Here is a 16,246-nt window from a genome sequence, read left to right as displayed (position 1 = left end):
ATTTTTTTCATCTTTAAAACTTTATTAATCCAATGTTGTAACACCACTTAGATGAGAGTCCCATCAACTTTTGCATAGCACATCAAGAACCACACTACAAAAAATGACTTATCTAGGATCCATTTGGCAGAATTTTTAGGATTTAAGGGAAAACTATGTAATCGAAGCTTTAACTTCTTCTTTACCAAAATGCTGAAATGGCTTAAATGGCCCTGTCCAGTCTAGGAAAGTTTTTTTGCTTAGGGACCACAAACAGATGTAGATGTACTGCATGCTTTCTTGGGCATTGTGCTTTGGAGGAAAATAGGTTGCATTAGAAATTCAGAAAATGATTAAAAGGGGAGCTGAAACCTTAACTAAAATAGAATTGTACAATGGGAAAAAGGATCAGGGATGCAAAACTTGAGAAGACTGACTTGCCAATTAAAAAGAAAAAAAAATGATAAGTGAATTTCGTTTCTAGCAAGTTGAATTTATAGTTACATCTTTTGAAAGAAATATGTATCCATTGAACATGTGTTCAACAGACAATCTAGAATGAGATTCTGATCTTTCCATTTTTTCTATTTACTCTACAAATGTCAGATTTACATAAAACATTTCATTTGTAATGTAAACACTTGAGTTAACAGAAGTGATAAATGCTAATTTAATGTCAGGGAGCCATAAATAAGCATATGAAACAAGCCCGGGATTTGATAGCTGAGTTCATACCTGAAGAGCATTACAGAGATGTAATTTCTGATTACTGTATATAGCTAATGCTTTGGACAGCAGTTTTATATCTATATACTAGACAACCCATGAACTGTAGGTCATCATTTCAGAGATGACCTAAAATGAAAAACAGAATGATCATGGGCAGACAAAATAGCAGTAGGATTGAGAGTACCGGTAACTTCTGACATCCTATTGTTATCCTCATTGAGTTTCTTTGTGGGAAACTGGAAGTCCCTTCTTTCCTTCCTTTCTTCCTCCCTTTCTCCCTCCCTTTCTCCCTCCCTCTTTACCTATCTCCCCCCTTCCCCTTCCACTTTTTCTTCCCTTCTCAGCAGCCAGGCCAGTGGCTCCATCCCTCCTTCCAAGTTCTCAGGGCCCATTGAAAGTAGTATTGAAAGCAGCAGCACAAGGGGGGGGGGGGGTGAAGTGGTTAAAAAAAAATTCCAAATTTCATTTCCTTGGGAGTAATGTATCCTGGCATTCTGTAAGTTAGCCACTTGAGGTGTATCTTTGTTGTGGTGTACCACCTAATTTAAGGTTACAAAATATGACGTACAACTGCAATTTGGCAGTTTGAATCTCACCAGGCTCAAGGTTGACTTAGCCTTCCATCCTTCCAAGGTCGGTAAAATGAGGACCCCGTTAGTTGGGGACAATATGCTGACCTTGTAAACCATTTAGAGAGGGCTGTAAAGCACTGGGAAGTGGTATATAAATCTAAGTGCTATTGCTATTATAATATGTTCTCAATCTCTCTTGGCCTACTGGTTTATATATTTATTTTTCATACTATTTGTTTCTTAATGTAGATTATTTTCCCTATCTGCTCATTTTATCCTGTTGTGTGCTGCTCATAGTTGTTTTGATGAGATAGGCAGGTACACAGATCCAATCAATAAATAAAAATCATAACAGCACAACTGACGCATGAGAAAATATCAAATATTAAGTCTCTTGATGTCACTCATTGAGAAAGTTTTAGCCCTCAATCTTCCCATAGATGAATAAAGGCACTCACCAAGATTTCCCCCTCACTATGGAATTACTTCATTTCATAAAAGCCAAAGTATTTTCTTCTGCATTATTCATTTACTTCAGCAGTATGCATGGGTGCCAGTGCCATGCATACAGACCTACAGCAACGCAAGACCTTCTGAAACCTCAATGGTAGCTCTAAGAGTATCTCCAAAAGTTTCTCCTGGATTTTAATTTTTAATATAATGAAAGACCCAGGTGAGCATGGTAAAAATGTGGGGAATAATCATACTCCATATATAATTTTAATAAAATTACATGCAGTTTTTGTATGAGTCCCACCAGAATGTTGGCTCTGGTAAATCACTCAATAGCCAAGTAAAACTTTCAGCCCCAAAAATGTTGCACATTCTCAATACAGGTAGGCACAGTTTCTCAGAAGTACTATATAGGATCAAACATTTTATAATAGTGATACCTTTGCAATACCTTTGTGATATGTTAGTGATACTATCTAAAACCTTGCAAATCCCCAAGACTCAATTTCAAATATCAGCTAGTCAAAAAATTCCTTTAAAATAATTTATTCTTTCTTTTACATTGCCGATCACCAAACCTTATTATTACGTTAAACCTATTGAGATGCATTTGACTAAATTAATCTTTTTCATTCCTTTTTCTGGCAATATATTATTATTTTTCTTTCTATTCATGCTACTGTCTTTTATTCATGTACTAAGTGGAATCAATTTATCTCCCTAAAAGTGTTCTCATTTCCAAATGATGTCCTTGTATCAGTGCAAGGCAAAGTTATGTTGCCACCACTTCAAGTTCTACCATGTTCTGTGATTTGTTCTGGCTCCTGTTGAGTAAGGGAGTCATTTATCAGTTTGTCTGGCAGGAGCTTACCATTAAAGCCAACCTAGACAAAACACAGATAAATTTATTGAACTCATTCCTTGCTGTTGCTCGAGGAGGCACGTTATTCCCTATCAAGGTGAAATGCTGGTTTTGACTTACAAAGCCATGCAGCCTGGGATCGATGTATCTGAAGCATCTCCTTTGCCAGGTAGATCATTCCATGATCTCAAATATGCCCCTGCCTTCTGAGCTGGGGAGAGAACAGCATACAAATGCTTGAAGTAAAAAGGTTGTCTTGTTTTAGGATATGAAAATAAGTTAAAGCAAAATTTAGCAATGTAGTATTGTGTCCAGTATTACTGTGCATAACAGTGTTTAGATCTGTTGGCACTTTAACAACGTTTTTAATAAATTGGACAATAGCATTTATTATAGAAATTCCTTTATTTTAACAGCCTCTTAAAGCTTATATACATACTTTATGTTCAAATAATAGTTTCCCTCCCTCCCTTCCTCCCTTCCTGAAGCTTTTAAATGAAATAACTGTGAAGAAGCAAAAACGCATAATCCCCAACCTATCTTCTTTGCTAAATTTCTTGTTGATTTACCTACACCAGAATTCCTCAACATTTCCAGCTTTGTGGACTAACGAGGGGGGGGGGGAGGAATGGTTCTGGTGGGGACAAGCACGTGTGTGTGAGCGCATGCAAGGTTCCATTTGCATAGTTGCAGGCACACACACTCACTGTTTGCGCAAATGGAGCATACACCTGTACATGCTCACCAGCTGCTCACCCGCTGTTCACACAAGGGAGGATGTACATGTGCTCACTCGCCATTTCCACGGCCTAGTTCCAAACAGTTCAAGGTCCAATAGTGGGCCACGGCCCGGGGTTGGGGACCCCTGACACATACAATGAAGTTTTGTCATCAAATCCTTTTGTAAGCTAATATTAATGCTGATGTTTGAAGCTCTGGAAGCAGGTTGGCTTTTTGACAGCTTTCAATAGTATAATGTGTCTTGATTAACTAATAGTTAATAAAGGAAGGTAATGTGTGTCACGATTCTTGAAAGTCCTGTCAAGTCTTTATCAGCTTTGCAGATGTGCTTTCAAACCTAACCTTTTCTTCAGATTACAATGAATGTTCAATTTCTCTGCTTAAATTACATTTTGTCACACACGGCAGAAACTGCTCTATTCATTTAGAATCCCTCTCCCCTCAAAAAGACACCTTTCCACCTTTCTTAAATTTTACAAGGCCCAAATTCACTTAAGCTTTTCAGAATTGGAAGACAAACCAGTTCCTGTAATTTCAATTAATATATCTAGGTAGAACAAATATATTTTGAATGCAGATGACTAAAGAAAAAATGATGTTACTGTGGCTGCATATTTTTGTTATATTTTAAAATAAAGATTTTCAGGGTGTTTTTTTAACATAGTTTAAAAGTCCCAGGAAGCCAAGTAACCACTAAAGAAGAGTATCATTCACAGTAGCCTCCCCCCTCTAAAAAGAATAAGTGAATCAAAGACATTTATTTCTTACAGTTGCAAATAACAGGCTTGGCAACAACTCACAGCAGTTCTATTTGCTGCTAAGCTACCTTCCGAGCTATGGCCTTTCTTTTCTAAAGGGCAGGTTTGTTGAAAGCAAAACAATGATATTATTGCATGTATTCTCTTGGCTTTCATTCTGATTATGTCCTTTGTTGTTGTTATTGTTGTTGTTGTTGTTGTCAACACCGGATTAACTAATTCAGCATTTCATCCATGTTGTACAGACAAATCTTGCCAAATCAAGTCTACTTACCAGTTTTACTAATATTTTCTGGCTCTATTTGTACAACATGCTTAACTGTTGGGAGAGTTAAATATAACATGCAAACAACAAAAACAATTTGTTTGCCAATCAACCTAGAGAGATTTAGATCCAAACAGATCTAGTCCTCTTTGAAATTAAGCAAACTTATCTGGGTTAATCAACTACTCCTGCCCCACATCACCTACTTAAGAGTTGACTATCGCTTCCAAGTTTATGGCTGAAATGAACTCCAGTGTGTAGTTTTGAGTTGCAACCCCTCTCTGGAGGTCGAAAAATAAAACAGAGGGTGGGATAAGTATGTCACACAAATTCCAGATCTATCTATCGTAGCACTAATTCCAAATATACCAACAATATTCCCTTCTTTTAAGAAGTCAGAAAGTGAAAAGGATAATTATGGCATCCCCACTCTCTTGTAGCAGAGAACTAGTAATGGTTCTCATAAATGGAAGTGGATTTACAATAAAGAAAAAATGGTGAAAAATTTCTTGTTAGTCCCCTACGATGCTTACTATCACATCAGCTTAAATTTGTTTTTTTTTTTCTGGCCTAGTGGACTAGGACTGGGGTTGCAGGCCACCCATTGGCTATAATAGTATTTTCTATTTATTTACTTTTGAACTTAAAAGAACATTCATTTAAAAAAAGAAATCTCAGGCAACAAATCTGTGAGCACATTGCTTCTGACAAATAATACATTTTATAATGCTGACATAAATATTATCAATATATGGTTTCCCATTAGCTGTACTAACAAGTTAGGTATCTCCTTCCTTCCAGAGAACAGAAATTTAAATGCTTTCTTATTTAAAATTATCACAACATTGAATTCTGCACTTTTAAAAAACTCAACCAACCAACCAACCAAGCAAACAAACAAATAGCTAACCCACCAAACAAGTAGTTCTATTCAGAGGTAGCTTTTTAAGTAATTATTTCCCAATTTTCACTAATTCTGTAATTGCTTGAAAAAATGTTGGCTATAAAACCACGGTGCTTCATAAACACATTTGGGGACAAATAAGACCAGGCTATTCCTAAATTATGGCATTTCAGATTGATTGTTCATAAACATATTTATTGAGTTTTGTTTTTGATCTTATTGTATTAGCACTGTAAAGTTTTCAGAGTTTCTGGGAAAATATCATATAAGTTGTAGTAATAAACACATAATAGACACTTTACTACTGATCATTCCTACTGATTATGTTGAGAGGGTCCTTAGTGCTCTCTGAGCTTGGTTGTTTTTCTTGCAGACATTTCATTACCCACGTTAGATAATATCATCAGTGCTAGATGTTCTAGAACATCATCAGACTAATATTCTCTTTTATTGGTACTAATGATGTTGTTCAGCATACAATTGTAGGAGAGAGAGAACAATGAGATCGACATATTGGTAGAAGGAAGCATCAATATAGGGCAATTTTTATAGGAGAAAAGAGATGGGAGAATGAACTTAACTCTTTTTAGTTTGCTGGTGGAAATTAAAGCTGATGATCCAGATAGTAGAGTAAAACATTTTCTTTATTTTGCACACTGCACAATGCTAGCACATGACCTGGTAGGAATGTTCACACTGTGCGATTCGGCTGCCAACCTGCCACCTTGCCATTGTAAATGTTGTGAAACATGGATTGTGTAGGTTAGCATTAAATTGCATCATGAAGTTTTCATATTTTTTGGTGATTTTTGTACAAATGTTTCCTGAGATTATATCAAGGGGTTCAGGGAAAATTATTTCAAGGGTTCTTTCAGGGTAAAATGTTTGAGAAAGGCTGCTCTAAAACCAACATACACATTACATTCAGAAATACCATGGAGCATTTAGACTATATATTTCCAATACACTATAATTTTAGGAGTTATTTTGAAATCAGCTTTTTTGATCTTCAAGTAGTCCTCTTTCTCATTCTTTTAAAAGAGTAAAGAAAAGGCAAGAATAAGATAGCATTATGAGTCTCTATAACTGCCATCTTAAAATAAAAAGGAATTGCATTTAATTGCAATTCGATTTCTGAATATTTAGGATCAGGTTATGAAGATCTTTTTTGGAAGAATTCTGTTAAATCTCCAGTGAACCAGAGTGATTTAACACAATTACATCCGACTGCATCATACCCATTTTCTTCAAAAATCATTATCTCACCTCAGTTTCCACACTGAAAACCATTATCATTAAGTGTTGAAAGCAGGGATTCTCTTCAATAGTAGCAAAGGCTGCAATAATATGCCATAATATGCCCCTACATATTCTCAGCAAGGTCTGCTACAGATTTATACTCCATGCTTTTTTCTGGGATGTCCAATAGGAAATATGAAACACATTATAATGCTGTTCCTGGGGGGGGGGGTATTTTCTTTCTCTCCTTTCTCTTTCTTTTTACTATCAATGCCAATGGGAATTAGCTGCTGGAAACTCCAGATAAGCAGCTCATTAATAGTTCATTGGGTCCAAGGTGTAGCACAGTAACTACTGGTAGTCTGTGAGGCTAACATGGATAGTCTATAATGAATGCCACAATAAATAGACCTTCAAAACATGCTGAAATCTTGTGAGGTAATCAAACCACATGATGCTTGGTGATATACCTTGAGATCCATTAAGATTTTGGTATTCTTGCACCAAAATGTTTCATGTTTGCTAGATGTGTAAGAAGGAGCGAACATAGAAATGTAACTTAAAGTGATGAGCAACTATGATAATTCCATTAACTAATAGGCTATCAAGTTGTCATTTTTAGAAGTGTATGAGAAGTTAGTGAACATAAAATGTCATGGATGAACTGGGAATAATCTTTGAAAAGTGAAAAGTATAATAACCTTTTCAGTTCAGTCCTGGTCTTTGTTCACCAAGCCTGAGATGAACTAACATCATTTCATCTAAACTATTGTTGCATGCTATAGTTTCATCACTTCTGCATAATTATCTGACAAAAATAGTTAGTTCAAAATTTGTTTTCACTGACATCCAATGTATAATGCTCTACAGACTCCTCAGCAATATTTTCTTTTCTATTGTTAAATGAACTGAAACTTCCTGGGCTCAGAGCTAGAAAAAGAAGATGAAGTAGTATGAACATAGGTCAAATGATGAGTCAACCACATTGTGTAGGCTTCCAAAAGTTTATCTGGAAGTAAGTATGTAATGTTCACTGATTGCAGCCCTGATTAGAGTTGAACTGCTTTGGCAGCTGTCACCACTGAGTAATGGGAAGGGATTCAGTTCTTCTAAAGTAGAATTTTTAACATGTTAATCTCAATTAAGCTCAAACATTTCTCATTAGAATATACCAGAAATATATAATGGTTCTCTCAGTGTAGCCACACACTGGGCAGCCAGGCTCATTATATCTGATGCTGTAAATGAAAGGCATTTGATTATGTTCTAACTAGTATGCCTGCATAATATAGTCTGCAAAGAGAACTTCCTCTAGGTGGGGGGGGGGGCAAACATGCCATGTCAGGCTGCCGTCATGTGATGTATCACAATGTTTTTTCCTGTCATGGAGCTGGGGTGGGCATGGCCTGCACATGACACATCCCGTTTGACACCCCTGTGTGAAGTACAACTTTCTGCCAATTATACTGTATAACCATTTGACTCGAAATGAAGAGCAACATGAAGTGATTTCTGTCCCCAGAAATCTGTATATACAAAGCTTGTGTAAAACCACTTTTGAAGTAACAATATTTGGTAACTGCTAATCAGCAAATGAAAACCTAAAGAACTTTCTAGGCAATGCAGGATTTTAGATATGCATTATGAATTTACTGATTAAAAACTGGTTTTAATCTCATGTGTGGAAAATATCCTGTTATTAATTGCTCCAGCAGTATATCAAGAATTGGAGAGCACTGGGATTTATGATGCTCCAGCTTTACTCTAATAAGCCCTTTCCTATAAGATCATCTTGAGAATCAGCCATGACTGATCACCTCATCTTTGCGTGCTGTGTTTGTGGGGGATTATATATTTTCAGTTGAATTAATGATTTTCTATGATATAATCAATATTTATTCTAAATTCTAAGAGCAAAATTCAAGTTAATGAGCTCATGACACATCCCAAGGATATATTTCCCCCTCTTCCATTGCATCTTACCTTTGATGTTTTAATACTGTAAAGAAAAAAACATTGCTTATTAATTCAATGTCACAGGAACATATTGCAATCCAAATGTGAATATACTGTAAATAAAGGATTTGATGCAATGTACATACATTTTATACAAGTGCAAATGTTATCATGCTGGACAACTGAAATCCTTGCTAGATAAGAGTTGGTGCTGTCATTAGAAAATGAAAAAAAGTAAAGTATTTTAATGAAATTTCTCTGTGACCCTTGATAAATCTTATTTGTGAAGCAATCAATGTGAGATATTGGTAGTAAAATAAATGCATTTATCAAGTTAATACTTAATCTGGTAGCAATCAACAGGCCTCCGTCCTGTCACATTTTTAAGTTATGTGTAGAGATGCTTCATATCTCAGCAAGGTTACAGGGCGCCACCTAGGGTTATGCAAAAGACCTTGGTTTTTTCCGCTCTGGAGACTTAGATTTAAATTGTAAGGATTAATATGAACACAATAGATAGTTATAGTGTAATGCCTTATCTTGAGAAAAAGGTTTGATGAGATCATGAAAGGTTTGAAGAAACAAATTGTGTTGCCAAGTGTCAGATTCTGGCCAGATACCAGGCAGTAGGTTCTGATCTAAAAGCATTGGGAGATTGGGAGCCTCTCAGCACAGGCTTGGGTGCTCAGCAGTAATTTGCACGCAGAGCCTTGGAGTATCTCCATTGCTTGAAATCTCTTTACTCACTGGTGTGTTTATTTTCTCTGGATCCTCAAAGGACCAGTTGCCTGGCACCTAGTATTGGCCGACACTTGGCAAAACAGAAATATATGTATAATAGGTCTTTTGAGTGTTTCTATGTTATAGCATTATTACCTTAAATAATTTTATTTGACCAAAAGAAAAGCAACCTCTTAAAATTAAGAGTGGAGTTTTACAAGAAATCACAGGAAAAACAATTCAAATGACCCTGGAAAGCTTGTCAGTCCATGGAAAGCTTGTTCAGTCAGGTCACAACACAATTTACCAATTTTAAACTTGTCAGTATTTTCTAAAAGGTTTTCCCCCCAAAGTCATGTTGGCTAGTAAGTGTTGACCCTGAAGCACATTAATTAACCCTGCTTAGTTTAAACCTCATTTCAGCAGACATTTTCTACTGTTCCATTGCTAGAAAATGAAGAGATAAAATAAGACATTTGTGGAGGCCAAAACACCTGTAAAGGTCTTTGTTGCCGTGGAGGCAGGTCTAGTAGAGGCTTGACAGGTTAATAGGTGAGCAAGAAGGCAAGGGAGACTGTCCATTGCTGATTGCAAAATACACATGGTACACCCTCTAATCATGCACTGCATTGAGTTTCCTCTAAAACAAGCAAAGATAAGCAAGCAAAATGGGGTGCTTATTATCTCAGGTCTATGTTTTCTATAGTTCATATGTTTCTTGAATTACCCTGTTGACCTGGAACTTGAACTATCTGATATATAGCAGGATTTCCACCTAGAGCTCCTTAAATTTCTTTCATTTGTTATCTAAACTCATATGAGAATTGTTTTGCTTTCATGTTTAACAAGAGTAAAAACTGCTGTACAACCAACTGCTGTTTGTTTGCTCAACAATAAATCCCATCAAATTCAGTGAAATATACTCCCATGTGCCTATCTTTCAGCCTAAGGTTCTGGAGCTAAGTCTTCATGTAGCTGAGACTCAGAATAAGTCTCATTAAATGCAGTGGAACAGACTCCTGAACAAAAATATAGTACATAGTGCTGCTAACCTACAGCTAAATATTCAGTTCCTTATTGCCTTCCCCAAATATTAATGTTCTATTACTTTAAAGCAACAAATAGCACAGAAACTTCTGATTTCTAACTCTGCAGCTCCTTATATCAGTGATGAAATTCAAATCTCTTTACTACCGGTTCTGTGGGCATGGCTTGGTGGGCATGGCAGAGAAAGGATACTGCAAAATCTTCCCACTCTGGGGCTAGCCAGAGATGGTATTTGCCAGTTCTCCAAACTACTCAAAATTTCCACTACCAGTTCTCCAGAACCTGTCAGAACCTACTGAATTTCACCCCTACCTTATATTGTCATTTGATAAATCTCCTGAACATTGTGAGCTGTATCTTATAGGGCTATACACAATCTTCTGCATTCTTCTCAGTGCATGGCATGAGGATCAAATTTTGTTCTCTCTAGTTTCCCAGTTAGCAGCCTATTCCTGTTTTCCCAATTATTTAAGATCATGCTTTTTCATGTTTTCATTAGCTTCTGGCCGCATTTCCAGGTAGCATCACAGGGTCAGACAGCTCTGAAGGGTGCAAGTTTCATATATTGAATATTTATATACCATATGTAAGCTGACTTTCTTTTATCTGGCACTCTTACAATCCTATCCTTATTATCCATAATTTATCTCATTTTACAAATAGCAGATCAACGGTCTCAAAGGCCAGCTTTCCCGATTCACCTGATGAATCAATGATTCAGTTTTGATATGACTCCAAAAATCTATACTTTAATGAAACCAAATTCCAATGTGTATGAATTTAGGAGGCTCTCTGTCATAGAAGGACTTCTGCAAGGTGATCTGAATAGTGCAGAAATCTGCTACACATTTACATATATATTTTCTGATAGATAGTTATCACATCATCTTTGTTTATCAGCATATGCAACATTTTCAAAGGTTACTAAATAACAAAGTGTTGCCTCGAGAAGGTAGGGGGTAAAGAAAACCAAGGAGCTGTAAAAAATGTAGGTAATGTAAAAAAAAAATTGCAAGTGAGAATAAATTCTTTTATTTTTTTCTGACACTTTATGTTCTCTCTTTTATTAAAGGAAAGTGTGGATCTGGGAGAGATCATGTTTTCCCTTTGTTACCTGCCAACTGCAGGTCGCCTCACTCTAACAGTCATTAAATGCAGGAATCTCAAAGCAATGGATATAACTGGATACTCAGGTAGGTGTTTCTCTGAAATCAAGTTGTATTTGATTTCTGCAATGTTTCTGTGACACCATTACTCCTTTAAAAGTCAAGGAAATTTCCTATACATGATTAAATGGATTTATTTTTTTGATTCTGATTAAGTTATTTATGAGTTAATATAAATATTTTCCAGAAACATGCAGAAAATAGTATAAACAGGCTCTCTGTTTGATTGGAGATCAAGTGTTTTCCATGAAAGTCTGAAATTGTCATAAGATCTATGCAAGTTAGCAGGACTTAATTCCCTTTTTATTTTCTTTTTTTTTCATATTAAAGTAGAATGTTAGATAGATGATTGATAGATAGATAGATAAAAGATAGATAGATAGATAGATAAATTATAGATAGATAGATAGATAGATAGACAGACAGACAGAAATTTCTAGTTTGATTAACTTCTCTTTAAATCTTTCCTTAGGGGGAAAAAAAGACCTGATCTAAGATTGCGGGGGGGGGGGGGGGGGCGACTAAAATAAACCTTTTGCCCTGGCTGAAAATTAAAACAATCTTGCTACTACAAAATCTTATAGGGTCTTTGCCCTACCATATTTTAGCATGTCTTTATCTTTCCTGGAAAATAGCTCTTCATCTCCGAGGGAGAGTCTATCCTTGTCATTTGGGAACAACTGGAACTATGGGCCATGCGTTACTAATTTTATGAAAAAATTTCTCATGCACATCATACACATGGCAGATATATGGCTCACACATACACACCTATTAAACCGATATCCTTAGGACTCAAATTTGCCTAATGTTTGTTATATGTAACATATCACTTCTTTGCTTTCCCATTAAGGTGCATGGCCAACTGAAAAAGGTATTGGTTTGGTCTCATTTTCTGTTAGCCTTCAAGGTAGTTCAGACAAGAAGCACAATTCTTACAATAATACTATCTTGCAAGAAAAGAAAGAATTCGTCCTCTCCCCTCATTTTAGTTTTCTGAAAACTGGGGAGAATCCTTTCTGTGACACTTCCCATGCGACCTCTCCTTCTGTGGGCTGAGGTTTTTTTTTACTTGCCTATTTTCCAGTCTGTGGTTCTTCCTTCTGTTTCCTAAGAGCATTTCCACATGTCATTATAGTTTTAGATTAGATTTAGCAATCATTATTAGACTGTTCCATAAATTTTCAAACAGATTTCTCTTCTCAATCATACAAGTGAGAGAGAGGTTGAGAGATTTGGGCCAAAAGAACTGCAAAGCCAGGTTTCAATTAGGCAGAGAAAATGCATGGGCATGATGAATTGTGGTAGTGTTCTCTCTCTTGTTTTAAAGCAGGCCTAGCATTCCTGACGGGATAACAGAAGGGACATGGTGGCTCAGTGGCTAAGACGCTGAACTTGTCAATCAGAAGTTCATCAGCTCAGTTGTTCGAATCCCTAGTGCCATGTAATGGAGTGAGCTCCCATTACTTGTCCCAGCTTCTGCCAACTTAGCAGTTTGAAAGCACATAAAAAATGCAAATAGAAAAATTGGAACAACTTTGGAGGGAAGGTAACTGCACCTCCTGCCCCTTTGGCATTTAGTCATGCTGGCCACATGACTACGGAGACATCTTCGGACAGCACTGGCTCTTCGGCTTAGAAATGGAGATGAGCACCAACCCCTAGAGTCGGAAACAACTAGCATGCATGGGCAGGGGAATCTTTACCTTTATCTTAGCAATCCTGATATAGTTTCACCACTTCTCAAAAAAGTGGATACAGAGAATTTTTGATACAGTAGGTCCAAAGTCTCTCTGACTTGCATAATACACTTTTGTTTTAGCTGAAAGCCTGATAGCAAAGAAGCAATGACTGGTTAATGGTTTCAAACTGTGAACAACTTATATTATCCTGTAGACCCTACAGTTTTATAGAGTCCATGGAGTGTGCAATTATGTCCTTATTTTTAAAATATTTTTTTCTGTTCTTTGCTGAAACAATTTCTTTAAACAATGGAATACTACAGTAGAAGGTCTGGTCTGTAAATATACCCCATGAATTACAGGGAAAATGATATAATTTAATTCCCTTTGAAAAAATTCCATCTGTATATACCTGATTCAATTTCATAACCATTTTTAATGGCCTCAGCTTCCAGATGTCAGTGTTTGCATTTTCCTGACAAATGTATAATCTATGATTGCCACAACCATGAAGTTCTTTGAGCAGACAGATATTTCTTCTCAGCTGGCATTTTATACATTAGAATCACCGAGAATTGATGTCTCAAAGTGAGAAAACTGTTTGCTAGTTCTGCAGAGGCATACCTTATTTATTTATTCATTTGCTGATTTAAAACATTTCTACGGCCACTCAACTTATACTAAAGATTGGTAGCTCTCAATAACAGGCAAATCTGAAATGCTTTTTGAAAATCTAGGAAAGGAGAATTTACCAATTTCCCATAAGGTGGGGCTGCCACAGAAAAGCACAGAACTCATTCAATGGCAGAGTTTAGGAAAGGGAGCTAAAATGGGTAGAGATGTCCTTAGAGAAAAATATTTCCTCTTATAACCTGGCTCAGTGTCATATGGGGCTTTAAAACTAATAACCAGCACCTTGAATTGCATCTGGAAGGAAACCAGAAGATATCTCTACATGGGGCTGCCCCTGAAAAGTGTTCGGAGACTACAGCTAGTCCAGAATGCAGCCGCGCAAGCGATATTGGGTGTACCAAGGTACACCCACATCACACCTATCCTCCTGGCTTCCTATTGGTCTCCGGGCGCAATTCAAGGTGCTGGTCATTACCTTTAAAGCCCTATATGGCCTAGGACATGGATATCTGCGAGACCGTCTTCTGCCACATACTTCCCAACGACCGATAAGATCGCACAGGGTGGGCCTTCTCCAGATGCCGTCAGCCAGACAATGTCGGCTGACAACCACCCGGGGGAGGGCCTTCTCTGGAGCCACTCCAACCCTCTGGAATAAACTGCCCCCAGAGATCCGGACCCTATCCCACTCTCATGGCCTTCCGAAAGGCTATTAAGACCTGGCTATTCCGGCAGGCCCCGGGCTGTTGAGCTCATGATTGAGTTCCAGCCCCGATTAGACTGGGTGTATGTTGTGGTCTTTTTTAATCTATGTTTCTGTGTTTTTAACTTTTTTATTTTTTAAATGCATTGTTGTAAGCCTCCCGGAGTCCTTTGGGATTGGGCGGCCTATAAATTTATTAAACATCATCAAACATCAAACTTCATAATGCAGTTTCACATAACAAGGTATAACATGGGTAAACTTAGGAGGACCCACCATTGCCCATGCTACCACATTCTGGACTAGTGAAAGCTTTCAGGTGTCTTCCACCACAGACCCATGAGAAGCATATTGCAGTAATCTAAACAGGAAGTGACCAAGGCATGACTGACTGTGAGCAAGGTCTCCCTGTCCAAGAAATTATTATAGTTATTGGGACTGGCAAATCTACAGCAATTTTCTCTTGCATTCCTATTGCAATTACTATTTATTTATTTATTGTTGGTTGGTTGGTTGGTTTATCACATTTATATGGCCACTCATTCACACAAAATGATTCCATTTGGCATACAACAATTAAATAAAACAATTAAAAAATGAAAACAATTATTAAAAACAGTCAATATTAAAAATGCAATGTATCAAGTATAAGAGAGAGTAAATTAAACAGAATGATAGAGCCATATTAGAATATCTTTGGTCCCTTGAAGTCCAGATGACAAAACCAGTTCTTGAGAGGCGTAAGGAACATTAACAGGGATGAAGCTAAATTCAGAAAGAATTTACTAGTCAGTTTAGTAAGCTCTTGTTGTCCTATTTTCTCTTTTCTTCTTTGCTTCTTTCCCCTGCTGAAAAATAAAACATTTAAATTACTTTTCATGAAAACAGTTCATTGACATATAGCTTTATAACAAAAGGGATGTTGAAAATATGCACACAGCAAAGGAGCTAAGGAATGCCTATAAATCAAAGATGTTGATATCCTTGTATAGAAGTACTGCATATAGTGTGAAGATGAGCAAAACATAAATAAGTACACGGAAAAGAAGGCTCTTTTGGACCTGGATTTATGGTCACAAAGTCACTCCTTCTAAATAAATAAAAGGGGGGGGGGTATACTTAAAAACACATGGTATCTAGCCTGGTGTTCAGCCTATTTAAATTCTACTAGAAAAAATAATGCCGATTAGTTTTTCCTGTTTTCTCAAATACTTTAAGTATACATTTTCCACTGGATTTTTTTTAAAGTGGAGAACTGGGATTACATTTTAAAGCTGATAATTCAAGATTTCCCTGTCCCATAGATTGAAGCAAATAGTTGTGACTGAGCTACAGTACACTCTTAATGAATTTTAAAAATCTAGCTAAGAAAACATTTCCAAGTGAAAATTGCAAGCAGAACCAGAACCACATTCTTGAAGTGCTTGATGCTGTTATCCAAGATCCAACTAATATTTGGCTCTGCTTTCTCTTTAGAACAATGTTCATTCCTTTCAACAATCAGCTAGCATGCCATGATCAGTAAGCTTACCCATTTTTCAGAGAAACGTTTTCAGGAATTTTCCCTCATTTTTTAAATTTTCTTTTAAATTGTCATTTTGATATAATTCTTAGTTACACAATTCTTTTTCATTTTAATATTTGAAAGATTAAAAAAGAATCCTAATTTATGAAAAGAGGTCCATATTGTCAAGCTTTAATTTCTGATCATTTTTCACCTCTGAGCTTGTGGATCTGAAAGATCAGCAGTTTGGCAGTTGGAATCCCTAGTAACAGATTAAGCTGCCATTACTTGCCCCAGCTTTTGCCAACCTAGCAGTTCAAAAGCATGTAAAAA

General features: G+C 36.7%; 1 protein-coding gene across 1 annotated transcript in view; it reads left to right on the top strand.

The window, feature by feature from the left end:
* Nucleotides 1-16,246, top strand: part of SYT6 (synaptotagmin 6) — a 68,694-nt gene that overhangs the window by 37,769 nt on the left and 14,679 nt on the right. Inside the window, exon 4 of the mRNA XM_032218584.1 lies at nucleotides 11,298-11,418. Within this exon, the coding sequence (XP_032074475.1) occupies nucleotides 11,298-11,418 (121 nt within the window). The remainder of the gene's footprint in view (nucleotides 1-11,297; nucleotides 11,419-16,246) is intronic.

Source organism: Thamnophis elegans, chromosome 5, assembly GCF_009769535.1.
Source record: "Thamnophis elegans isolate rThaEle1 chromosome 5, rThaEle1.pri, whole genome shotgun sequence".
Taxonomy (NCBI): domain Eukaryota; kingdom Metazoa; phylum Chordata; class Lepidosauria; order Squamata; family Colubridae; genus Thamnophis; species Thamnophis elegans.
This window is presented reverse-complemented; position numbering and strand designations above follow the sequence as displayed.